The sequence below is a fragment of the Scaptodrosophila lebanonensis genome, unplaced genomic scaffold (assembly GCF_003285725.1).
Source record: "Scaptodrosophila lebanonensis strain 11010-0011.00,11010-0021.00 unplaced genomic scaffold, SlebRS2 tig00000024-arrow-pilon, whole genome shotgun sequence".
In the NCBI taxonomy this organism is placed as follows: Eukaryota; Metazoa; Arthropoda; class Insecta; order Diptera; family Drosophilidae; genus Scaptodrosophila; species Scaptodrosophila lebanonensis.
The window spans coordinates 19295499-19321293 of NW_022060538.1; the positions used below are offsets into that span (position 1 = coordinate 19295499).

General features: G+C 43.7%; 3 protein-coding genes and 1 pseudogene across 3 annotated transcripts in view; all 4 read right to left on the reverse strand.

Annotated features, from left to right (window-relative positions):
• Nucleotides 1-17: 17 nt before the first annotated feature.
• On the reverse strand, nt 18-1413 carry LOC115620976 (annotated as a pseudogene).
• A 404-nt stretch (nt 1414-1817) lies between these two features.
• On the reverse strand, nt 1818-3764 carry LOC115622001 (probable cytochrome P450 12a4, mitochondrial). Its single transcript, XM_030515856.1, has 4 exons — nt 3663-3764; nt 3099-3604; nt 2590-3037; nt 1818-2539 (listed from the first exon to the last, which is right to left on the reverse strand). Exons 1-4 carry the CDS (start codon nt 3738-3740, stop codon nt 1934-1936), a joined length of 1638 nt encoding a protein of 545 aa, XP_030371716.1. The 5' UTR covers nt 3741-3764; the 3' UTR covers nt 1818-1933.
• Nucleotides 3765-4734: 970 nt separating this feature from the next.
• Nucleotides 4735-6578, reverse strand: LOC115620739 (cytochrome P450 CYP12A2-like). The gene is made up of 3 exons (XM_030514126.1): nt 6140-6578; nt 5634-6072; nt 4735-5581 (listed from the first exon to the last, which is right to left on the reverse strand). The coding sequence occupies exons 1-3, from the start codon at nt 6457-6459 to the stop codon at nt 4973-4975; spliced, it is 1368 nt and encodes a 455-aa protein (XP_030369986.1). The 5' UTR covers nt 6460-6578; the 3' UTR covers nt 4735-4972.
• Nucleotides 6579-9007: 2429 nt separating this feature from the next.
• The window catches only part of LOC115620519 (serine-rich adhesin for platelets), a 63556-nt gene continuing 46768 nt past the window's right edge, over nt 9008-25795 (reverse strand). The window contains exons 5-10 of the mRNA XM_030513785.1: nt 15479-18913; nt 11696-12403; nt 11475-11620; nt 10928-11065; nt 10094-10860; nt 9008-10016 (exon numbers count right to left, since the gene is read on the reverse strand). Coding sequence (XP_030369645.1) covers nt 9608-10016; nt 10094-10860; nt 10928-11065; nt 11475-11620; nt 11696-12403; nt 15479-18848 — 5538 coding nt within the window. The 5' untranslated portion in view covers nt 18849-18913 and the 3' untranslated portion in view covers nt 9008-9607. The remainder of the gene's footprint in view (nt 10017-10093; nt 10861-10927; nt 11066-11474; nt 11621-11695; nt 12404-15478; nt 18914-25795) is intronic.

Genomic DNA, 25795 nt, shown 5'->3' on the forward strand with positions numbered 1-25795 from the left:
GAATAGACATAGACAAGTCCGAGTGTTAGGCTGTTATTCCTTATTAAAGACTCCGAAATAATATTTGACCACAAACAGCCAAAACTTCAAATTTTAAGTGAAATGAGTGTTACTATTCTGCACTATAGTTGGGTGACCTCAATCGTTGAGATCGATAAACTTAAAATTTAATGGTGTATTGGGGATGTTGATGAGCACCGAGCGGAATGCATTTTCCGTTGGATGATTGAACTCGACTTTGAAGTTTCGAATGATTCGCGCTATTCCCAGTTCTAGTTCCATGTCCACAATTCTTTTTCCGACACACATGCGTGGCCCAAAACCGAAGGGCAGGTAGACGAATGGATTGGTTAGTTTTAAAGCATTGCCTGCGGTACCATCTTCCGATCCTGAACGTAACCAAGGTTAAGTAATTTTGTAGCACTCTGTCTTACCGTATCTACACCCGCCATCAACATGTCCATGGCCATAACCGTGGCGACCTTTTTGGTAATTTGGTAATGGCTCGAAACAGCACCGTCGCTTGCTTGCTGACCTCTAAGCCTTTCAGCATACCCAATTGTTTGTCCAGCGCCACCACCGACACTGATTCCAGTGTCCAGCGATTTATGTAATCGTCGAAATTGTCGGGAGTCTCCAGTGTGTTTGGATCCCGTATGGCTCTGATGCTATAAATCATTTGTGTAGATTAACTCTTAATTATTTGGGAGTGGACCTTCTTACCATTCGATGAACTCACTGTTGACTTGCCACATTTTCTTAAAGTAGAGACGCACGTTCCTTGGTTGCATTAGCACAGGATTGACAATGCTCCGAAAATCGCCCCAAACTTTTCCTTGGGTGTGAATAAGTCCTTGGGTGTCACTATAAAAGTCGGCTCGATGCTTCTCGCGATGATATCGCAATGTGTCGTTGCCCGGTCGATGGGGCCAGATGCCCTCATTCCGAAAAACAGTCTCAAAATCTTTGGGGTTGTGTGTAGTGAGTATGGCGCACCGTCCGAGCATGGGCGGCATTAGATAGATGTCCCCATAGTCCTCGCGCATCGCCATTACCATTTTCGAAAGATCCAGTTTGCTGTACTTGCCGCCTGGCATTATTTTCATTATCAGGGGTAACAAGTTCGCCCGAGGAATCTGCTCCCAGGAACGTGCCTGCTCCCAGTTGGTGTCGCGAGCAACATTACTGGACTCCTCAGTAGCGGCAGCATGATTGGTTTGCCAGCGCTGAATAAAATGCTAAGACTTTTCTTTATCTGCACATACTATGTATATATTTATTTTTATATATTTGTCTGTTTGTTTACTAACATGTGTTGTGCTGAAACAGATACCACCAGACAAGACCTTCTGCAATTGAACGATGCCCAGAGAGCTGCCTGTTTTCAGCATTTTCGATTAGTTTGTGATCCGCACTCGCTTACCTCAAAATTAGAACTGGTCGCTTGTTTTGATTCAAAATAGCGTTGAAGTTCACTCAGCTTTTTGCGCTCAAGTTGTGGCTGCTTGATAAGCGGTTATGAGAATGCCTATTATTATTAACTAATCGCTGAGAGAGCGCGCAATTTAGAATAATGATGACTACGGTAGAACCAGTTGATTATCAGATAAATGTGTTCCCTCTCCTCCCCAGCCGGGCCTAGTCAGTTACAGGTCGAACATGGAATGCTGCTCTGTCAAGATCCAAAAATGTGCCACACTCTTGCTATCCATCCTTAGTTGCCTCTCAGAAGTGAATGTTTTGTCATCTTCAGAATAAATGTCTGAAATATATGCGAAATATTTCCGAATTCCACTTTAATTAATCTCCAGGACACGTTTTAATAAGGATTTTTATGCTTTATTTTGAGGTATTAATTTATAAAAACTATTTGTCTGATATGGTATTACAATATTTAGGTCTGGGACATTCTTCTAAACAGCATAGCCCCAGACTAGTTGCTTAGGTCGGTAAACTTGAACTTCAAAGGTATATTGGGCATATTGATGAGCACCGAGCGGAATGCCTTTTCTGTGGGATGATTGAACTCGATTTTGAAGTTTCGAATGAGTCGTGCAATTCCCAGTTCTAGTTCCATGTCCACAATTCGTTTTCCCACACACATACGCGGCCCAAACCCAAAGGGAAGGAAGACAAACGGATTGGTGAGCTTTAAAGCATTGGCTGGACATTTGCCTTCGGTACCTGGCGTTGATTCGGAACGCAGCCAACGTTCGGGCAAAAATTCGTCGGCACGTGGAAAATAACTGTCGCTTTTAAGCGAACGTAACGGTATCATGGAGACAAATGTTCCAGCTGGCACCTGATAACCGCTCAGGACACAGTCGCGTTCCGTTATGCGTATATTTCCAACAATTAGGGGGTAGATGCGCTGCGATTCTTTGATGCAGGCCCGCAAATAGGGCACGTTTTTCATTGAGGCCTCTGTGAACTCGGAGTCCTTGTTCGGTAGGATTCGCATCACCTCCTCACGCAGCTTCTCCTGTTTCTCCGGATTCTTAGCTATGGACAACAAAGCGGCCACAAATGTGCTGGAAGTCTGAAGGTTCGATTAGACACAATGTGTTTTATTATTATTCCGTCGCTCACTGTATCCACTCCTGCCATCAGCATATCCATGGCCATAATGGTGGCCACCTTTTTATCAATCTTCAAGAGCTTCTCCAGAACGCTTTGCTCGTTGTCTGCTCGCACTATACCTTGCTTGGCCTCCGACTCTAGACGTTCGAGTGCCTCGTTTACAAAACCTAAAGTTGTCACTTGTATGTTATCTAGAGATTTCATCACTCTCTTCAACTTGGCCGTTTCATAGTAACGCCAAATCGATGGTTTAATTTCTAGGTCGGCTGAAAGCTCAAAGAATTCGTTTAAGCTTTGAATGAGTAGCGAAGCCTCCTCATTGACGCTTGAGCCCTTAAGGAGCCCTAGTTGTTTATCCAGAGCCACCACTGAGACTGATTCCAGAGTCCAACGGTTGATGTAGTCTTCAAAGTCCGCGGGAGTCTCCAATGTGTTTGGATCCCGAATAGCTTTAATGCTGCATGGAACAAATTAATATTTACTTATGGTACCTTAATACATTGACTTAATACTCTCACCGCTCCACGAACTCGCGGTTGACTTGCGACATTTTCTTGTAGTATAGACGCACAGATTTAGGCTGCATCAGTATCGGGTTGACAATGCTACGGAAATCGCCCCACACCTTGCCCTGTGAGGGTATTAGACCATCGACGCCTTCGAAGAAGTCCCGACGATGCTTCTCTCGATGGTAGCGCAGTGTATCGTTGCCAGGCCGGTTGGGCCAGATGCCCTCGTGCCGGAAGATTACCTCAAAGTCCTGAGGATTGTGCGTTGTGAGCAGAGCTTTACGGCCGAACATGGCTGACATCAGAAAAATGTTGCCATAATCCAGTCGCATGGCCTCAATCATCTCGGATATGTCCAGTTTGCTGTATTTTCCGCCAGGCAACATTTTGAATATCAAATCAAGGACACCCGCACGTGGCATTTCTGTAAAGGATCGCGCATTCTGCCACTCGCTGTCATAGGTGGGTCTAGGCTTCTCGGCGGTACCGGCAACAGCTGCATTGGTTTGCCAACGCTGGTCAAGAATTAATCTAAATTTCGGCCAATTAAGTTAGTGCGATAAGGCCACTTACTGTTGATTTATTGGAACCCACCAGGGGCAACAGCTTTTGCGTCTGAAATGTGCCCCGAAAATTGCGTAAAACCAACATTTTAAGAGACTTGCGTTCTACACCCGCTCGCTTCCAAAAATGAACTGATCGCTGGGTAGTACAAGTATTATTAACGAAATAATGCTGAAGTTCAAGCAGAACGACAAATAGAGAGAAAGAGAGTAACAGAGAGAGAGAGGGAGAGACGTAAAGCTCTGTTGCCTCCCGTGAGGGAGCTCTCAACGAGAATTCAATCCACCAAAAACGTAAACAATCGAATTAAATATTATATGCATGTATTTAGCCGCTGCCCGAAACTTGTTGATGTGAGGTCAGTTGATGTTCTCATTAATATTGGAGAGATGTATTTGTCCAGTTTGTACATGGGTATACTTGTACATCTGTTTAGATATATCAGCATAAATTAATGGCGGGTCTGTTACTCTTTTATGTGCAGTTAGTTATCAGCTGAGTACAAATATCTTATCTGTTTCTCATTTGCTAAATTTGATAATATTTGTAAAACTAAACAAAATTGCTTAGAATGCACCCATTAATCGATTTAATAGAGTACAAGTATAATAGCACTTGCTGCCAAACATAATAAACATCTCTTCAGAACTATGCTATGAAGAACTATGCTTTGGCTTGGGGACCAGTTTTAAAAGAAAGCAGCATTAAGTAGCCCAGTTGGTTTAGAAAGGTATAGCTTTTATGTGTAAAATATTCCTACAACCCAATGATACCATCTATAAGCGTGAATTGACGACATAAGTATAGAAGAATAAATTAATTAAATATAGGATTGAGTGGTAGAGGACAACAGTTAGAAGGAATAACTAAAGAAAGCACCAGTTGTATACATTTAAATCAAAATCTATATAGTTTATTTTTCACGATACAGACTCCTTACTGTACATTAATATGAAAGTTTAGGGTAAGCTAAAAACTTATTTAATTTGGACAAACCATAGCACAGGCAACCTTAATTCAAATAACCGTGAGAAATGATTTATAGAAATACATTAGTAAGTACCACCTGTCCGGCGAAGTGTAGAAAATAATGTGTTGTTTTATTTGTTCATTAAATATTAAGAACCTGAACTTGTAAGTTACCTGGAATAGTATTAGAAATGATATCTTTTTGGAGCAAGTATATATATTTGTAGAGAAAGTAGGAGGAAAGCTACGTGAGCTGCAACTGTATTGCGTTGCTGTTTTCCTTTGCACCATTATTTAAAACTCATATTAGTTACATTTTAAAGTTTCTCTTGTGCAAAAAGGTTCTCCCCTCATTGTTCCACGTCAGTGAACTTGAATTTCAGCGGAATGTTGGGCACATTGATCAGCAAACTCTTGAAGGCATTCTTGGTTGGATAGTTGAATTCGACGTGGAAGTTGCGTATCAGACGTGCTATGCCCAGCTCCAGTTCCATTTCAACTATGCGTTTGCCGACACACATGCGGGAGCCGAAGCCAAAGGGTAAGTAGACGAAAGGACTGCTGGCCTTCAAGGAATGCGGACATTCAGCGCCACCCGCTGCGTTCGCCTCCTTGCTCTGCCGTAGCCAGCGTTCCGGCAAGAATTCGCTGCCACGTGGATAATGCTTGTCATCGGTGTGCAGGCCATGTGACAGCATTAAGATGGGCGTCTCCTTGGGCACACGATAGCCGCTTAGCACAGTGTCGGATTTGGTGACGCGGGCATTGCCCGATGCTAAAGGATACAGGCGTAACGCTTCCTTAATACAGGCCCACAAATAGGACACCTGCTTCATAGAGGCCTCGGTGAACTCTGAATCTTTTTGTGGCAAAATGCGCAAAACTTCTTCCCGGAGCTTAGCTTGCTTATCGGGATTCTTGGCCAGGCACAGCAGAACGCCCGTAAAGGTGGTGGAGGTCTGGTAAGTAGTTGGTGTAATAATTAGTTTTGATGGGTATTTATGATCTTACAGTATCTACGCCCGCCATCAGCATATCCATGGCCATTACAGTGGCCACGCGTCTGTCAATTTTCAGCAACTTTTCCAGCACACTCTTCTCGTGCTCCGGCTTATCTGATGGTTGGCTTTCCAAGCGATCCAGAGCTTCATTGACATAGCCAATGGTCACCTCCTGTATATCGTCCAGCGTTCTGATTAGCTTCTTGTAATTGGGCGTGGCCACCCAACGCCATAGGGACGGTTTCATTTCAAGCTCAGCGGTTAACCTCAAAAACTGAGTTAGGCTATTGAAGAGCTTCTTAGCCTTTGAATTATCCCGATTCTCGCTTATGAGACCCAATTGCTTGTCTAGTGCCACAACGGAAACAGATTCCAGTGTCCAGCGATTAATTTCCTCCTCAAAGCTAGCCGGCACCTCATAGCTCTCCCCATCGCGAATATCCCGTATCCTTAACAAAATGGTTGGGAAAAGTGGCAGAGGATTTCTTTGTAGGCTTTCTTGATAGGTCTGCTTACCGTTTAATGAACTCCTTATTGACCTGAGACATTTTTTGGTAGTAAAGTCTGACGGTTTTCGGCTGCATCATTACGGGATTGACGGCCGATCGAAAGCTGCCCCATGTCTCCCCCTGTCTGAAGTAGATGTGTAGTTCGTAGAAATTTCTCTGGTAGCTCAACTTAGGTGGCAAAGATGCCTTCGACGCCCTGAAAGAAATACTTTCGCAGCTCGCCTCGATAATGTCGTAATACATCTGAGCCTGGTCGCTCGGGCCACACTCCTTCCACGCGAAAAACTCGCTCGAAGTCGGCGGGATCTTGGGACACCACAGACTCATTCTTGCCCATTATGCCCGGCAAGCGAAAGGCTACACCATGCTGATGGCGCAGGTCCAACAGGATGTCAGGAAAATGCATGCCACTGTATTTGCCACCGGGCATCATTTGGCGCACAAAACTGAACAGCCCCACCTTTGGCATCTCACTGAATGGTCGGGCCTGCTCCCATTCCTGGGAGACAGATGATGGGCCAGAGGCACTGGCCTCGCCATCCTCAATATTGACAGCGGTCGCTGCATTCGTTTGCTGGCGCTGCCATTAAACAATCACCAGATATTGTACTACTTATCTTTCTGCAAGTCACAGTGACACCAACCTGTTGAACAGTCCAAGCCAAACGCTCGATTTGTCTGCGTTGTCTCCACATGCTTCCCAACCCACGCGTCGCAGTTGAACTGAGACTAAAATGTTAAATAGAGTCGCCAAACATTAAATAGTTGTTAGAGCCAAAAGCTGTGCGGTTTGTTTATTGTTCTGCCGAGCTTTTGAAATGATAAAGATAAATACTTATTAAAATTTAGACAACCACGAGTAAGAGCTTTCTGAGAGTAATTTAATTGGACGGGCGTTATTAAACATGTTTGCGTCATTTTGAGAGAGCTTCGTTGGAATACGTATCGTACTTACTGTTCAAAAAGCACGCATATATAGTACATACAATAAAATACAAAATTAAATAAAAAGAAAAAAGATGTAACTTTATTTTTATACCCTGTACCCGTAGGGTAAAAAGGGTATATTAGGTTTGTGCAAAGTATGTAACATGCAGAAGGAAGCATCTCCGACCCCATAAAGTATATATATTCTGAATCAGCATGACGAGAGAAATCGATCTAGACATGTCCGTCCGTCTGTCCGTCCGTCTGTCCGTCCGTCTGGATGAACGCGAGGATCTCAGAAACTATAAAAGCTAGAATAACCAAAGTTAGCATCCAGATTCTCCTAGGTCCGAGTAAGGACGAGTTTATTTTATTTTTTTTTAATTTTCCCCCCCTTCCCCCGCTACAGAATAGCGTCCACATTTCAAATGCTACCTCAACCAATCTTTGCACACATAATTAATATATAATTGTCTACAGTTGTTTAAAATTTTCGGTCAATTCTGAGAAAAGTTATTAGCAAAACAAATTCTCTACAGTACAACCCCCACAAACTGCAGCAACAAGTTCGCTCTTCTTCTTCCTCTTTTTGCTGCTGCTATGGGCGCATATAACTCAGTGATGGAAGTTTACCTGGGTACAGGGTATTACACTGTCGGGCTTGCTCGACTGTAGCGTTCTCTCTTGTTGATATACAAGTATGTACTTGGTAGTTTAAAAGATTCTTGACTTTTTAAAATTGGTGAACTCACGAAATTCGTTCTCTTCGAACCTAGTAAAATTTTTGAAATATACAGAGTTTTGCAGAAGCATTCAATGAACAGATGTAATCTTATTTGAATATAATTAAGCAAAAAACAATTTTTTTGTACGGCTTCCGCAGTTACAAACCCAAAAAATATCCCCGTATGTCAAAGAGTGGGCCATGACGAAGTTTTGAGGGTACATTGAGTAGAATGGACCAACAACAATTTTTCAGTGTCCTTAAATAATTTAGAGACCTTTAAAGATCTTTGAAAATTTAGTGAACTCAGTTCCAAGACGTCTTCAAAAAGCTATTGAATTAATAAATTTTGTTATCTTTGGTAATGAACTTTGTTTCTTTATTAAAATCGGTTGTTAAAATACTTATGCCAACCCATGAAAATTAGTTTGATTTATAATACAAATTTGTGAAATAACAAATTTTATTTGGAAATCTCTTAACCAAAATCCAGTAAATATATAAGCTTGTTCTCGACAAAATAATTGTGCCGATCAGTGTATTTCTTACTAAAAAGATATTTGAAATTTTCAGCATGTGGTGTTGTTATTAATTTAAAATTGGTAGAGCATTTTCTTTGTTTTTGTGTTTATATTTGTTTTTACAGACCATATGCTGAACAAAATAAGTAAATATGTAAAATTTTAGTTTATCTCTTTGTTTTCAAATGGCATTATTTATTGTTTGTAGCCATTCTCCAATTCCTAACTTTGGTTTTAATCAGTATCGCGGAAATCTTCTTCCAAATGTCCAGCGTTTCATTTCAGGTGAGTTGTTTCATCTATGAATATAAATGGATACGATTTTCTGCCAGTATGCTATGCACTACCTGCTTCCTTAGCTGGCGTCTATCAGTCGAGGGTCCACCCAATACCATTTCGACCTTTTTTGGCGCTGTCACCATATTTTGTTGACCACTGCAATGATCGTCTTGGTAGGAACTTAATTCTACACCTTCTGGGCAAGGAGCAGAGTCACAAATTTCAGTTTTCAAGGTCAGTAACATTCGCGATCTGTACATCAGGTCGGCTATTTTTGGGGCAGAATAAGACTTCTTTATTTAGAGTTTCAAGCTGTATTTCAACGTTTCCATTGCATTACGCCCCCTGTTTTCCTTTCATTCGAAGAAGGTGGACACGCCTTCGATAAATGCCCCAACACTTTCAAATAAAAAAAGACACTTAATTTGGACTTTCGCATATATTTTATTGATCGTTTTCGATTTAGATGCTTGATTATAATAGGTATTTAGGCATGTGTACATCTGTGTTATTTAAATATTTGTATATTATTTGTTCAAACACCAACGTTTTTGCTTTACAAACCGAATCATAGTTTCGAACTTACATTTATCGGCCGTGAAAGTGACGAGTATGTTTATATATAATATATTCGCATAATTGCTCACATCTTTGCTTGCAAGATGTTGCAGATTTTGTTTAGAAAATAGTGATAGGGAGGCGCGCGCAAAATTTTGAACGCAAATACAAATGCGGCGAATTCGAAGAAATTTGGCACGATAGGCAAAAAGTGTACAATTTTAGGGATAAACATAATCATAATCATATCGTTCATATGGTATATATGTGTATTGGGCATATATCAATAAGATAATATGTGTATGTATGTAAAATGCTGCGTATATGTGCGTATCTATGTGTATTGTGCCTTGGGGCAGGCACATTCTACTATAAGTAATCTGTATATAGAACTAATTGTAGTAAGGAGGACTAAGATATTTCCATATAATAAATATGTTTACTAGACCCACAACACTCCGGCAGCTTACTCCGTCAGCGACTGCTGCTTCTGCTGATAGCTGCACACAATTTTGGCCGCGTCGTTCATCATTTTGGCCGTGGAGCGAACCAAGAACATCAAGTGGCATTCGTCGTAGACGGTCAGCTCGACACGCGTGCGTACGAGGCCATGCAACACTGTGGCACGTTCCAGATCTAGCCAACGCTGGAGCGCCAGTTCGCGTTCCTTTGTTGAGCCCGTCAGTGCCACATCCGAGGGACCCCAGAGCACGAACTCCAGCACGGACTTGGCCTTGGAGAGCGACTCGGCGCGCTCCTGTTCCAGAATGTCGGCCAAAATGGGTGTGATCTTGGTCGTGGGCAGCATTTCCGTGAGCGCAGCGTGGGCGCATTTGCAAAGCGTTCCCATGGGCTCGTCATCATCGTTGTGGTTGCTGCATGGGGGAAGGATTCAGGAAAGATATACATATATTTTAGATGGCGCTTGGCAGCAGGTGTCGAAGGAACTTACCCTTGCAGCACGCAGAGACGTGCCTGTGCATCCTTGTTCTCCATATCCTTGGAGAGCACCACATTGGACAGACTGAGTGGTGTCTCCTCAATGGCCTTGGCCTGCAGGTTCTTCATGCCATTGACCAGCTGCAGCATTATGAAGGCCACCTCGCGCGTCATGACATCGTCGAAGGCGGGCATGGCATTCGATGCATTGTCCTCGCCAGCAGCCAAGCTAGCGCCATTCAACGACTGCGCCTCCTCGTTCAAGGTGCTCAGATTCTGCACAGAGACGACATTGCGCAGGGCGTTGCCGCCGACTGAGTCCTTCAGACCGCTCAGATTGGGTATGGAGCCGCGGAAATTGAAGTTGCTCTTATCGAGCACTTGCGACTTGCCCTTCAGAATGCCGCCAATCGATTGCAGCGTCTCCAGCTGCAGGCGTGGCAGCACCGAAATGGTGGCCTGCAGCAAAGTAACCTCCGTCGAGGGCATCAATGGCAGTTGGTAGCTGGGCACCAGATCGCAGAACTCCGTAATGGGGTTCAACACATCCGAAACTCCGCCCGTCAATTGGCTCAGCTCTCCACCCACGCCAGCCAGCTGATTGCAATCGGCGGAGAGTGCCAGCGTCACGGGCGCTGTGGTCCACAGTGCCGCATGGAAGGCCTTCTTGCCCACCACAAAAGCCTGTGCCCCCTCCAAGATGGTAAAGTCCTCGTAGCGTAAGTTAATGGCATTGGCCAGAGGACGCAGCGCTGCCGGCACGACAGGCGTTTGTTGTAGCTGCAAAGACATGGAACATCAGTCTCAGTTCGAGCTTGACGGAAATAGACTGTATTAAATAGCTCACCTGATCGAGCACTTGCGCAAGCGCCTCATGATTGGCCACCACCACGGCCGTATAGTTGTCTTCGATGGTTTTGTGCACGACACTGCGTCCCTTGCGCATGCGCAAACGATTCGTGGCCTTGCTGCGATTCTTGTTGGCCTGGGAAATTTAAGCAAGTTAGTGTGGATCGAAGCATTACGAAGCACTACTAATCTAGTGAGATTCATTTGTTTTGATATGAGTTCCCAATTGGATTAGCCCCCACTTTTAGAAAACAGAGAAATCTCAGGGAGTCGATCTGTTACATTGATAGCCAATGGAGTAACATGTGTAAGCTAAGCTAAAAACTTATATAAAACCTTAAAATATATTTATACTAATCTAATATAAAACCTGGAATTGTGCTTGATTATGGAAAGTTGTCTGGCAATTTTGTAATGGAAACTTGCAGGATCGGAAATACAACTCATCAATCAAGACCTGCACGTCTAACACTAGCTACTACCCTTAACCCTAAGAAATAATGCGGTACTACAAATTTCGGGTCTACATGTTGGTTTGCACTCACCGTTGGCATGCCCCAGACGCTATCGTTGATGTCCGTGGCCACATCTCCGCCGGCTTCGCTGCCGTAGTAACTATACGGCGCATAGATGTCGAACTCGCCCACCTCGCTGCCCGCATACGAGGCCGAGATGACGCGTGGAATGTTGGCTGTAAGTTTTAATTTGGAAAATAACCCATTAGTGTGAATCTTTAATCCATCGCCCCCTCCTCCCACCAACTCACCCAAACTGTTGTGCAACCCATAGCTGCGCACCGGTCCGTATTCGCTGCGCGTGTAACTGGCAATGGAGGCCGTGTCCGAGTAGATGTTATTGCGGCGGGCCGCCACTTGCGTCAGTCGCTGGCCGGCCATGGCGGCCAGATCGATGTTGGTACGCACCGGCGGCGGTGGCGGCGTCGAGGAGGTCTTCACAAACTCGTACATGTTCTCATAGTCGCGTTTGTCCTTCAGGTAGCTATCGATGGTGCTGCTTATCTTGCGCACCGAGTCCTTCAGACTGCTCCGCTGAGCTCCATCTGTGGCATCTGTGACGTTGTTGTTGTTGCTGATGTTGCTGTTGCTATTGATGTTGTTGTTGTTGCTCTGAGCGCGTTGCTCGAAGATCTCCAGCTTGCTGGATATGGACATTTTGGGCTCAGTCTTCTTTTGCTGGCGATCGAAGGTGCTGGTGCGACTGTTGGTTATAGCCATGGCTGGTTTGTTGTCCAGCTTTGGACTCAAAGTATTGCTGTTGTTGTTGTTCGATTTAGCTGCCTTCAATTGTTGTTGTTGTTGCTGCTCAGCCGTTACATTGTCACCGTTTGACGAGCAAATGGAGATAGTATCGGTCAGTATGCCGCGCTTGCGCACCAATTCCAGCTGTGCCTCCCGCTCCCGCATGCTGGCCGTGCGCTCCGGCTTGCGAGGCGCTATTGCCGAGCGTATTTCGCCTGATAAGGACAGACAGAGAGAGAAAGAGAGAGAGAGAGAGAGTGTGGTGATAAGTAAAATGTAGGGAAATGTTAAAAAAACAAACAACTGACTACTACTCTACAAGTACTCTGTACTGATAATCACCAATTTCTTGTCTTGGTTGTGTTTTCCAGCGTATTTCATAAACAGCTGCATGATTGATCCGCGTATAACTTAACTGTCTAGTATCAGAGTAATTGGAAAACACAATTCTTAGCATTTGTAGAGAGGGCAACAAAGCTAAGGGATTTTTGCTCAGAAAACTAAAATTCCTATTATGTATTAAAGAGGCTTGTGAAGACATGGAATTAAGGTTTATGTTCAACGTTCACTTACATGTTTCATTAAATAAAGTCAAGTGAATTTTCTTTCTTTAATCCGGCTAATAAATCAGCCCAAATTTATGTTATGAGTTCATTTAATTACTTGTGTAAATTTTTGTTCAGAGAAATCACTTGGCTAAATCAAAAAACATTTCTATTGAGGCTACACATTTTTTGGGCTTAGCAAAATGTTTGCATTTGGTGTGCAGAAAAGTATTTCAATTTTCGATATTGGGGTTCTGTTGCTATTTGCAATAACTAAGCTAAACAAAAATAGTTGTCTCATAAAATCTTGCTACTTATATTGTTTGCAAAATAAGATTTTAAGGTATACTTGCGATCTACTGATATGATTTTCATGCTTCAATGGGTTACAAAACTTAAACCCATTTAGGAAATGGTATGAAACCAAAACATGTTAAACCGATAAAAATTAGCTCTTGTATCTTACAAATACAACTCGGATTTTGGCTGATTTAAAAACATTTTTTTGCAGTGCGGAAAAGAAGTGCTTAGATGGGCAATACTTGGAAAAAAAATTAATTTGGAATTTTGTACGTTTTTGGCTTTTTGAAACAATAATCATCTTTACAACTGCAAGTCATGTCTTAGAATCTTGTGAGCAGCCTAGGCACAAAAGAGCTCTTGTAAGCCGCCAAATTCGAAATATTATGCATAGATAGCATTAGGTGGCAGGAGAATTGCCCTAGAAAAGGGAACTTTAACGAGCATGATTAATGAATCTTAGGTTAAGCGCATAACGCAACGCCCATTGGTGGTGGTGGTTGTGGTGGTTGTGTGGCTGCTGCTGATGATGATGAGGCGGCTCTGCTTTAAATACAACTGCCTACAAATGCAGCCGAAGCTTAACTTGAATCTAAATTGTTTTGGAAATTCCCAAAATTTTGCCGGTTCGGTCACCCCGAGTGGTGGTCTCATAGCGACCAACTAACTACCGCCACCACTCTCCGCTATCTACTCTTTCTGGCGAAAGAGCATTAATTGTGATTTTGACCCAAATGTGGCACCAAATTACAATTTGTATAATGGTGGCCACGGCATTTGGCGCACGGTTCGTGCTCATTGTCAAATGCGCAGCTGTTGTCCAAGATGGCTAACAAATTGCTGCAATAGCGAGGCATCTAATGATGGTCCCCCTTCCCGTCTCCGTCCCCTTCCCATCCTGGCTGGCTGGAATCCCAGCCAAGCGATCGCGCAATCGGGCAATCGGGCAACTGGGTAACTTGGCAAAATCAGTGGCAGTGGCAGCAGCAGCAGCAGCAGGTGTAACAAGTTCTCGCTGTTTTGGCCGGGCCGCAAAGTGTCAGCAAGAAATGGGTCATCGGCAAGCATTTCTTGTTCCACAACTTCTAATGGCCATGTTGCCTCTCCTCTTTTCTTTATCTTCAGTTCTGTAGTTTATTTATTTTTTTGACTCTACATGTGGTTACCTCATTGGATTCTATGCGGCTTGGTTTGTTTTCATTTCGCTTTGTTGTTGTTGCTGGTTCTATTGCTGTTGTTTTTGTTTGTTCATCTATTAAACTATTTCGCTGCTTGGCGGTGATGCGCGGTCATCAATTGTTGTTGTTGTTGCTGTTGTTGTTGTGCACTTAACCTACTTTAATCTGGCCATAGCTTTGCGGCCAGCTACCTTGGTCATACGGATATGGTCATAAGCCAGACACTGGCTCTGTCTGTGCCCGTTATATTGATTAAAATGCGTAACTCGTTCTGCCTTTGGTTCTACTTTCAAACTATTTGTTGTTGTTGTTGTTGCAGTTGTTGTTGTTGCTCCTACGTTTTACCGCTTATGCTGATTTTTCGTGCAATTGATGAGCTGACAAGCAAACCTCAGCGGCCTCTACTGAACAAGTAAGCGAGCAAGTAAGTAGGTGAGAGACCCTTAAAACCCACACAAAACTGGGGTTTTGCTGGTTTTGTTTTTTTTTGAAGGTCGCATGAGCAATGGTCACGGAATTTGGGTGAGTGTTGTGAATGCAGGCAGTGAACGTGATTTGTTCGTCGCTTTCTTTGGAATGCGTAATAGAAAAGTGTTGACAGGGCCGAGCAGGCCAGACCAGACCAGATCAGACCACGACCAGCTGACAAGTGTGTTCGAGATTCAGACTAACTCTTAGAGTCTTTCAACAAGATCTACGTGGGCAGGAGCAGAAGAAGGTCTCAGCTGTGATTCGACCGCCTTCATTATAGAGCGATAAATTTTCTCTAAGCACTCTGGCATGCATACAATTAGTAGGTAATATTCATCCAATTTGGAAAGACATTTGGTAGCAGACATTTAACCAAATATTCGATAACAAGGACAATAAAGAACTTGTCCATATCTCAAGACCTACTAGTTGAGTACAAAAGAGGAATGCATTAAAACAACTAACTGCGACTTCAAACTCTCCCTCTCCCTCTCCCTCTCTCTCTCTCTCTCTATAACTATCTATGTTGATATTATATAGACAGGACTGATACTATAAGAGATACTTGACTCTTAATCATTGATTTATTCATTGCCTTTCCAAATATTCCGAAGAATTAAATTGTGAACTCTTGTTTGAAAAAATAGAAGGACTATTTCGATGATAGCCCGTCCCCTCACTTGCTTCAGCAATCACCTTTCGATCCTCGACTACACAATCTCAAACGGAAGCCCACTTCCATAACCTGCTCCTCAACTACTAATCAAGCTTAGGATGCAACCTCTGTGGTACTTACCCAGATTGGCATACACATTGTCTGTCTTGCATTTGAGAGAGCCGGTGCCTAGGATGGGACCCGTGGACTCCACACTGCTGGCACTTAGTGTGGCGGTCAGCTCGTGTTTCTGCTTGCGTCGCAGCTCTGCGCTTTTGGGCGGCGGTGGACGTGCCGGCTTGTTGGCCTCATGCGCCCTTTGACCCTCGCCGGCACGCAAAGGCGGTGCTGGCGGCTTGGCCGTGAGTACAGCCACCGTTTGACTCGCCACCGGATCGCTTGTCTTCGTTATGTCCTTGACCACTTCGACGGCCGTGGGATTAATGTCAATGGGATGTATGATTACCAGACGCGGCTTGCCCGTCACACCGACATCATCACCCGTACAGATCTCTGTGTAGACCGTGTCCTTTTTGTGGAGCTGGTCGGTGGCTTTGTTGCTGCCACTGTTACTGCCCATGCGCAGGAATTTCTTGATGGAGAATTTGGATTTTTGTTTCTGCGGCGGCGAGGCAGTGACGGGCGACTTCTTGGCACCATCGACGAGGCCAGCAGCTGCCAGGCACTCCTCGGACATGGATAGGTTGCGCTGATTGCGTGGCGTGGGCTCCGGCGTCAATGGCTGCTTGAGATTCACCACCGAGCTGGCCGATTGCATCTGAAGTTGCTTGGCGGCATTGGCGCGTTGCATGACAAAAGTGTTGAGGCTGCGAAACTTGGGATTGATGACGGCCCTCTCGCGTTTGTCCTTTTCGCGTATGACGGGAGAGGTGGCATTGCCACTAATGCTACTGCTGTTGTTGCTGTTGCTGCTGCTGCTGCTGAAGCCGCTGCTGCTGTTGCCTGCGGGCGGCTTGCGTGTGTAGTGATTGCTCATACAGGAAGTAGTTGTTGCAGTGGCCGTAAATGTTGCTGCTGTTGCTGTCGAAGTGGCAGTAACAGTCGCCTCTTTCTCCCTGCTGGAGGCTACGGATGTTGCCTGCTTGGCTTCCCCAGCTGCCTCACTTGCTGCTGGCACTGATGTTGCTGCTGTTGCTGGTACTGTTGTCGTCTGCTGCTGCTGCTGCTGCTGTTTCTCGCATGCTTGCTCAAACTCAACTACTAAGCTGTAGTCGCGCTCTGGTGTAGGCGGCGCGCTTAATTTGGTCTCTGGCGGTGGATTCGGCGCCTTGCCCTTCTTTAGCTTGGCATCGTCTTTGGCTGACTCAGAAGTGGCTGTATGAGCCGCCAGCAGATTCTCGCTCGATTTGGAAATAGCCGTTTGCAGCTGGCTGATGAATTGCTGTTCGGCACTCGTCGGCTGACGCTTAGCCATGAATGTTTTCAGCGGAGTATTGTTGTTGCTGGCCATGTTGCTGCTGGCCACGATCGGCTTGGCGGGCAGCTCCGGCTTCTTGAGGAGCAGGGGCGTAGTGCTTTGCTTGCTCAGTCCATGCAAGAATGAGGGTCGTGCATCGATTTTCATGGGTGGCGGAGATTTTGGCAAGGCGGGCAGCTGTTGAGTAGCTGCCTCCACAGTTGCAGTTTGTTGCTGATCCTTTCGCTCCAGACTATTGTCCGGATCGGCGCTGCCATCCGGCTCGCCATGCAGTTCGCGACTCTTCTCCAGCGCAAACTTAGGTGAAGCTGCTGCTGTTGCGGACTTGCCAGCTGTTTGATCGCCAATCTGTATGTCCTCATAGTCGGAATTGTTTGTGCTGGCGCTCAGCTTTTTCTCCACCTGCAGGCGTTTCTCATTGGCAGCTCCTACTCCGCCGCCATTGGTTGCCAGATTCTTGTACTCACTGCCTATGCTAATGCCTATGCCCGAGTCCGATTCGCTGCGTATCATGTTGTAGGCATTCTCCTCGTCCGAGCTGCCATCGAAGCTGCTGCCCGTCGAGTCGAGGGCATCATCTGAGCTGCACTTTGTCACAATCAGACCGTCCGAGGTTATCTTGCTGGTCATAAAGTTTCCCTCGTGCAGGTTATAGCTGGCCGCTCTGGTCTTGGAGCTAAGCAGCATGTCTGTTATGTACTGCGAGCTGGAATAGTGCGACGTGTCCGGCTCTGTTTGTGACACCACGCCCTGGACCCCATTGGCAACATTACTGTACTTGCCATCGGGCAAGTTCTCATAGCTGAGCTGCGTCTCGACCACATCGTAGTAGGCTGAGACACCGTTCTCCGTGTCCGAGCAGTTGCTATCGGTGTCGCAATATTTGTGGCACACATTCACTTTGGGCTTGGCATGGTCCTTGGTTATGGGCGCGTTTCGCGCAATGGGCTTCTTAAGGTCGAGAAATGGCTTCGTTTCCAGCGATTCGCTCAGCGAGCTAAGCTCAAATTTTATTTTACTGCTGTTGCTGCTGCTGCTGCTGCTCGTTGTTGTAGAAGTCGATGTTGTTGTTGCCGCTGTGGCCGCACGCTGCTTGGACTCGTTCTGCTTCTGCTCCAGCGTCTCGGATATTTCATCGAGCAGCGACTTCTCCATGGCGCGCTCTATGGGCGGACTATCCTTGCCATCGCGTGAGGGCGTGGATTTCGTTGAGCAGCTGCTGCTGGGCATGCTGAGTGTGGGCGTCAATGTTGTAGTTACTTTCTTGGTGGTTGTGCCTGTCCCTGTTGTTGAAGTTGTGCTCTTTATGGACGTAGTGGTGGTGGCTTGCTTGGCCTTGACCGACGTTGTTGTTGTCGTTGCCGTGGTTGAGGCTGTAATTGTTATCTTGTTCTTGCTCTCTGGGTTGCCTGTCTTGGCTGGCGCTGGAGCCTTGGTCGATATGGGTTGCCCGAAAGGCATCACATTGATTTTCAGTGTCTGCTTCTTGCCCTCCTTATCCACTTGTGGGGCCCCCAGCTTGAGGGCTGCGAACGACTTCTTTATATTGTCCTCTGCATTGCCCAGCAAGTTGCCGTTGTTCATGTTGAAGTCTGTGTTGGCGCGCGTGATGCGTTTTAGCTCCACCGTCTCCTCATCGTCGGTCTCGGTGATGGCCATATCATCGTGCTCATTGCCCAGGTTCATGAAGTCATGATCGTCGTCGTCATCATCGCCATCGGACCACTCGCCGCCATAGCCAATGATCTCGTGCAGCTGCTTGGGAAAGCAGACCCTGCCCGATTTGCTGGAGCTGCTCGAGCTGCTGCTAGAGTTTGACTTGCTGCTGCTGCTGGTACCGAGACGCACGCCGAAGGCTTTCTTGATAATGCTCTTGGCCGGCATCTTGTGTTTGTTCGGATAATCAGTCTTTGTGTGTGTGTCTGACTTGTGCGAGTAGACGGAGCTGCCACCTAGTTTTGAGCCTTGTGCGGTGGCTGCTGCCTTGTGCTCGTCCTTGGACTTGAAACAATTCGAGCATAGATCCTTCTTCCATGCATTCTGCGTGAAATGTGAACAAATGGACGATGACATGGTGCTAAGCTGCTTTCTAGTGATTGCTGTTGCTCTTGCTGCTGCTGACAATTTTAGGCCATATTCTGCAAAGAAACAAACAGATGGAGAGTTGAATTATTTGCTCATACTTGTAAACCAAAAGACCGAGCTACTTTCTTTGACAGTGATTGCGCAAGCCGTGCACACTGAGTGCAAGAAGCTGTTGTTGTTGCTGCAGCTAGCTAATAATTAACTTTCACTCTTATTTGCAATACGAATTGCTTCTTCATGACTCGAAATTATTTAATATACTCGTACTACGTTGCCAAAACAAGCCATAAAGCACACCATCAACAACAACAATAGTAATAACCACAATGCACAGCAATTTGCTGATGTTGTTGCCAGCAAATGCATGTCTCCAGCAACTGTTGCTGCCAATGGCCCAACCACATTGTCATCGTCATCTCCATCGTCGCTGACGTTGTCGTGTTTCTCCCTCTTTCTCTTTCTCTCTGTATTTTTTTTTTCAGTCAAACATCACTTGTTGTGTTTATCAATCAATCTTCATCTTGATAATGAAATTATTGAAATTTTTGCTGCAACGTACTAGTGTTGCTGTTGTTGTTGCTGCTTTTGTCTTTGCCATACACACAGACACAAGCTTTATTTGGCCATTTTTCATGGCTTACTCTCTGCCAGCCGATAATTGAATGTGTTTTTCCATTGTCACATGTTTATTGTCATGCCTGCATGACGACCCTCCCCTCCCGCCTGGACAACTCTTTACGATTTTTTGGGGTTTGGTAATCAGCCGCTTTGTCGCCTTTTCCTTACTTCATCAAAGACGATTATCGACCTATGATGAAAGTTTCATTGCACAGATAGAAGGGGAGACAGAAGCAGAGGTCGGTCGTACACCTCGATTATTTCAACACAAAGGTAAGATGTTGGTAATGGTCAATCAACCGAGATACTTTGAAATTATCGATGAAATTGAATATTGACTTGAATATTCATTCATAACCCAGACTCAAAGACTTTTTAAAAGAAGCTGACAATAAAACCATTTTCGAATATATAGAGAGATTCTAAAACAAAGTAAAGGGAAATATTAAATACCAATGCTCTTGGATTAAACAGGGTCTAGTAACAATGATCAGTACATGATAGGTCTTCCTTAAAATACAAAAGAATGAATAGGAAAAACATATCTTCATTGCATAATATTTTCCATATGCAAGATGTAGTTGTTGCCGAGATACTGCTCTCTTTTAAATCATAAATTGGTTGCATAGAAAATCTATTTTAGTAGCATTTGAGATGATGACACAATCAAAACCATTTGCATTAATCTGTAATGCATCCGAGCAATCGAAATAGATTATGTCAGATAGCCCTGTAGATTCTCAAAGTTTCGTTAGTAAGCTGAAGCAACATCACGAAAGGGAACAACAATGCATGTGAAATATCAAAACGTTTATGTCTTTAGACCCCTATATATGTAGGTATGCTGCCTTGGCCCGAAACACGTCGTCTCCGAGCCTAATTGGGAAAGTGTTGCTGGCAACAGCTGCGACGACAACACCCACCAAAGGGACAGCAAAACACAATGCCAGACAACAAAGATGACAACAGCAGCGGCAGCAACAATGACACCAGCAACAACAACAACAGCAACGACTAGCACAGTTAAGGCTAATTTATCATTTCGAGCGAACGCCAACGAAAGTAGAGGCATTGTTGTTGTTGTTGTTGCTACGGCTTTGGCAAATGTTGCTGACAAGCCCGCATGTTGCCAACTGCAGCTTCTGCTGTTACGCTTGATTTTTAGTGTGTATCTTCGTTTTTGGGTCAACATTGGCTAAACGCTAACGTTAATACGAGTATGTATGCATAAATCTCGTAGCTCTGCTTTGTGCAATGCGGCCAAAACAATTGGCAAGTTGCTGGCTAGGGAAACAAAGCGGTGGCCAATTGCATAACTCCGAGCTGGGGCTTGTGGTAAATGTTACTAGATAGTGTATTTCGTTTTCTGCTGTTTTTTTTCGCTTCTCTCTTCTTTTTCTTTATTTTCAGTTTTTGCATATCGCGGTTAGCCGTGTTACACATACTATAAATTTGCCGCTTGTTTCTATTGTTATTTTTTTTGTTAATTGTTTGCATTTTTCTTTCACTCATTTGCATTCGGTTGCGGCATCGATTGGCGATTTGTTTATGGCCAAAGTTCGACAGTGTGGCCAAATGGCCAAACGGACTGGCCATTGGGGCCATGTGCAGCACTACGAGCACGGGTACCAGTATTTGCGCCAATTCTCAGGCAGCTGCTAACTAAGTGCAACGCATTGAACTCAATTGCAAGTTAGAAATGTTGCCAATGTTGTTGTTAATTTGCACATTCAAATGAATGCTGTTGCTACTAGCCTTCTGGTTATTCATAAGGTAAGTACATTGCCAGCATTCCCATTTCAGAATAAATAACAAGATATGCCAGTTCTAAAGAAAAGCCCAGCACACACACTCATTAAATAATAACATAGGCACAATTTATGTTACGTAAAGATGCTAGAATGGCAATACAAGCTGAAGAGATGTAGCTAAAATTTTGAAACACAAATCAAATTCTGGGGAGCTAAATAAAATTAATATTAAATATTGTTTCTTAGCGCACATAATTAATTAGAGAATTTAATAGATAAATTCGATTTTTGTGGGCAAAAAGTGTAGGCACTCTGAAGAGTTTTTTTTTTATATATTCCTGTTTACTGCGCTTGGGAGCTTAGGGCTTCTACAAGAACATTTTTCCATCTGACTCTCAATTTCTAGCCGTCTGTCTGCCTTGGCTGTAGCGGTATCCCATGTAGTGTTGTGTCTGGGTTAAATTCTGAAGGTAATCCGCCGCCAGGTTGTCGTCTTTTAGGTCTGTCGACCCGACTGCTTCCTTGGAAGTGTTCCTCCAGAGTATCCGTAACATCGACATCGAGCCGACATGGAGCCGTTTTGGGTTCATTTGTCTTGTATAAGTTTCAATAATCATTTGTTGTCAGAGTTATTATCACAGGATATCTATCTATCTATCAGAAGGACAAAAGATTGTAAAACCTTGCATCGACTCACCTTGTTATACTAAACAACAATATTTTAATTCTTTGAGGAAATCGGAGTCTTGCTGTGCAGAATAGAAATATAATTTTTGACTGCTTTTGAAAAGATTAAACTGAAAAGAAAGCTTCAATTTTAAAACTCAAATCAAATTCTGGTGAACTAAATACATAAAAAATATAATAATATTAATTATAATATTATTAATATTAAATATTGCCTCTTAGCGCAGGTGATTAATTGCAGAATATAAGGTATAAATGGGATTTTTGTTGCTATCACAAGAGCGACAAAAGAACGTTAAGCCTTCCATCGACTCGCCTCGTTATACTAAACAACAATATTTTAATTCCCTCGAGTCTTGCTGTGCAGAATATAGATATAATTTGTGATGGCTATCTGCTAATTTGAGTTCGCAAGCACTACCACTCTGAGTTCCTCTTCTAGTTTCCTTCGTTAAATTTTTTGTGAGTCCACTTAGAGACTCACTTGAAGGTCTGCCCTGAGCTGCAATTGCAACTCATCTTGGCCGCATCTGCTGTATCTAAGTCAATGGCAGTTCATTTTTTATGCCATGTTGGTTGCGGATAAGCCAACAATGTTTTTAGAATTTCCATATTCTGTTTTCTTCCTAAGTACATTATTCCGATTCACTGCTCTGTGGTACAAAAAAACATCACTCGAATCCAATAAAGTAGTTAAGGCGATTGCTTGCGGTTGGCAGCCTTTAAGCTCTGGGCTGTTTAACCGAATTTGTCGAAAAAGTGAAACACGACCAGCAAACTGCCAAAGCATGGCTAAAAAACGCATACAATTTGCAACACATAGTGGCGCTATTTGACCATAAAAATGAAGTCGGCAAGTAAATGCCGTGCCGTGCCGGGCCGTGCAAGGCAAACAGAGCTTAGAAAGAGGCGCGAAGAGCAGCAGAGCTAAAAGGAATGCAGCAGCGGCAGTCAGGCAAACAACAACAGCAACAACAACAACATCAGCAGGCAACATCTTTAAGCTATTTTTCAAGTTTGGCAGTTGACTCGTTATAAGGAATGTTGTTTTCTGCAAGCTGGCTGCCTGAGTGAGATTCGAAGACCACGACCACGACACGACGATGATGACGACGAAGACGATGTCGTCGTGGTTGTTGGCAAAGAAAAGAGATATCAAGCCGATGTCTGTGGATGCTGGCCCGGCGCGTAAAAGTGTTACACAAATAAATCTACATAAATTTAATGCGCTAAACCTCCCATAAAGGCGGCTAATTTATGCGGTTTGAGGAGCTAAAGACCAACCAGTTCGCAGTTGGCAGTTGGCAGGCAGGCAGGCAGGGACAGGATGGGGGCAGCTCGTTAGATCAAATGCGAGAGAGTCGCCCGCCCGCCTTGCCATGAAAGTCGGTCAGTCGGTGGCTCCTATAGCTATAGCCTCGCTACTCGGCCGACTTCTGTGGCAGCTGCGTGGGGCGGGCGTTACAATTTAATTGGTGCCTGGGAACATTCGCAATTGGGCACACACATTTTTTGGCCAACAAAACTTGCTCGCCAGGCATTTTCATATTTTACTGCATTCTTTTTTTGTCGTTTGCTTTAATCTGATCGCAGTAACCGGTAGGCTTTATACACGTATATATATATATATATATATATATATATATATATATATATATATATATATATATATATATATATATATATATATATATATATATATATATATATATATATATATAGTAAACTATATGTATATTTATACAAATTTGCGGCGCTTGCAGGCTGCAAAACAGTTAGTTGACCGTCGCGTCGTCATCATTCGTCGCCCGTCGCCCAATTGAGGCCAACAGGTTTAACTTTAACACGCACGGAGTGCACAGTCGGCATGGCCCGAAACCAGACCCCGCTTCCCCCCACCAAGACTCTGCGGCAGTGCCACCTGAAAGTTCTCGTCCGGCTGCAGGCCATGCCGGAATTTTTTCTCATTTTTCGTGGCTATTATCGTTTTGTTCTTGGTTCGTTTTGTTGATTTTTAAACGCAAATCGTTGCAGTTGGCATGCCAATTCGAAAATTGCCGCCTGCGGGCTAATCTCTAGACTTTGAACGCGCTCCATAGCGGTCCACTGTTTGGGGACAGACGCAGGCAGCTCGTGTGGAATTTCCACTAGCTATGTTGGATTATATGCGTATGTATACTTGAACTTGTATACTTGTAGGTGGGTGTAATCTATTGCAGATGGGTGCAATATGTTAGGAGAAATGGCAGCTGGCAGTTGAGAGACCAAAGAATTAATATGGAATTCAATGGAAAGCAATGGATCCTAGAGTCGGCCAAAAGGAAGCCAATTGTAGTTCAGCTTATATCTGATTAAAAAGAAACTTGATGCTGATCCCAGAAAGGACTGGTCATGCAACAAGCGGTAGAGTAAGTAAATAACTTACTCTTCTCTCTTCTTATATAATATACAATTTTAGTGGCATGTAAATTTGTAATTTCCAAAGAAAAATCAATAAACTTGTATTTTCTTGAAACAGAGGGAAACAACTGTTACCTGAGAGTTTAAGATAAAAGAGTGATACGTAGTTTAAACTCCCTTTTACATACTTTCACAATTGCCAATTCATATACCCTTTTTACCTTTTGGGTTGACATTTCCAAAACCATACCATTTATTAGTTGGGTTGGATTAATGCCCTTTTATTAATATTTCTTTGTTTATACTAGAACTGCTAATATGAAATTATAAAATCCTTCTTAACATTCAATTAACAAATGTATTATTAGTGCCAGCAATTAATGTAATCTTCGTTTGCGTTAGAGCTCATCCATTTGATTTCGTTTTTCGTCAAAAAATAAATATTGCTAGCAGCAAAATATTTAAACAACTAATCAGAAAAAAATTTATAGTATGTATTAATGAAAGTATCTTCCATTAGCCTTTGAATGTTTAAAACAACATTTTCATAAGCTGCTGGCTTACAAATTAAATGCTTAAGTAAGAATTTAAATAAATCATCTTTTGTTGTGCGAATTTAAATCTTGGGCGCTCGCACATTTCTCTCAAAATGATAAATGTTGTTTGTCTGGGCTTATCGAGCTTCTAAAACCGTAGCAGTCGAATATCCATTTCGAATTGACCGAGTTATGATTAAGAGCACAATTTATGGGCCGCAGCTTCCCCGGTATACACTTATTCAATCATTTCGAGGCAAAAACAGGAAAGGGGAGAACGAAAAAAAGAACGAAAATTTCGAGAAACGAAACAAATGGAAATATTTAAATTAAAGTGTGAGAGAAGTTTGTTCCACATTTACACGTGAAATTTATGCGTGCCGGTGCTCGACTGATGTTTATTTATATGTGTGTCGTTATGCGGTGTGTACATATGTAAATCAGAGAGCTCCTGCTCATACATATAAGTAGTATATAGCACACACATACAAGTATATAGTATATACTTAATGCATGCCCAATTGATGCCTTTCAGATTATGCTAAACAGAAGTTAGGCAGCGTGCTGAGAAGTTTCCGATTTTCAACTTATTTATTCATAGAATCATGAACTAGCATGTGTACGTATGTATGTTCGAGTATATATAGTAGGTATGCCAGAATCTTGCACTATTAGAGCAGCCGTTGATTTGTTGCTGCCGCTTTCGATTCGATGGCTCATTAAATGGGCATTGATGATGCTGTTTATGGATTTATTTGGCGACAGAACGCTCTTAAATGATCAAAGAACTAAGGCAAGTTAGTCGGCGCATAAATTGTGGCTAAGGCGTTGCTTAAAATTGTTGCTCCGCAAAATTTCAAGAATGCTAACCCACTCCAAGCTCGACTTGGGTTGGGTTGGGTTTTGTGTGCCACTTGGCGCTGAGGAAGTTGTGGGCGTCACA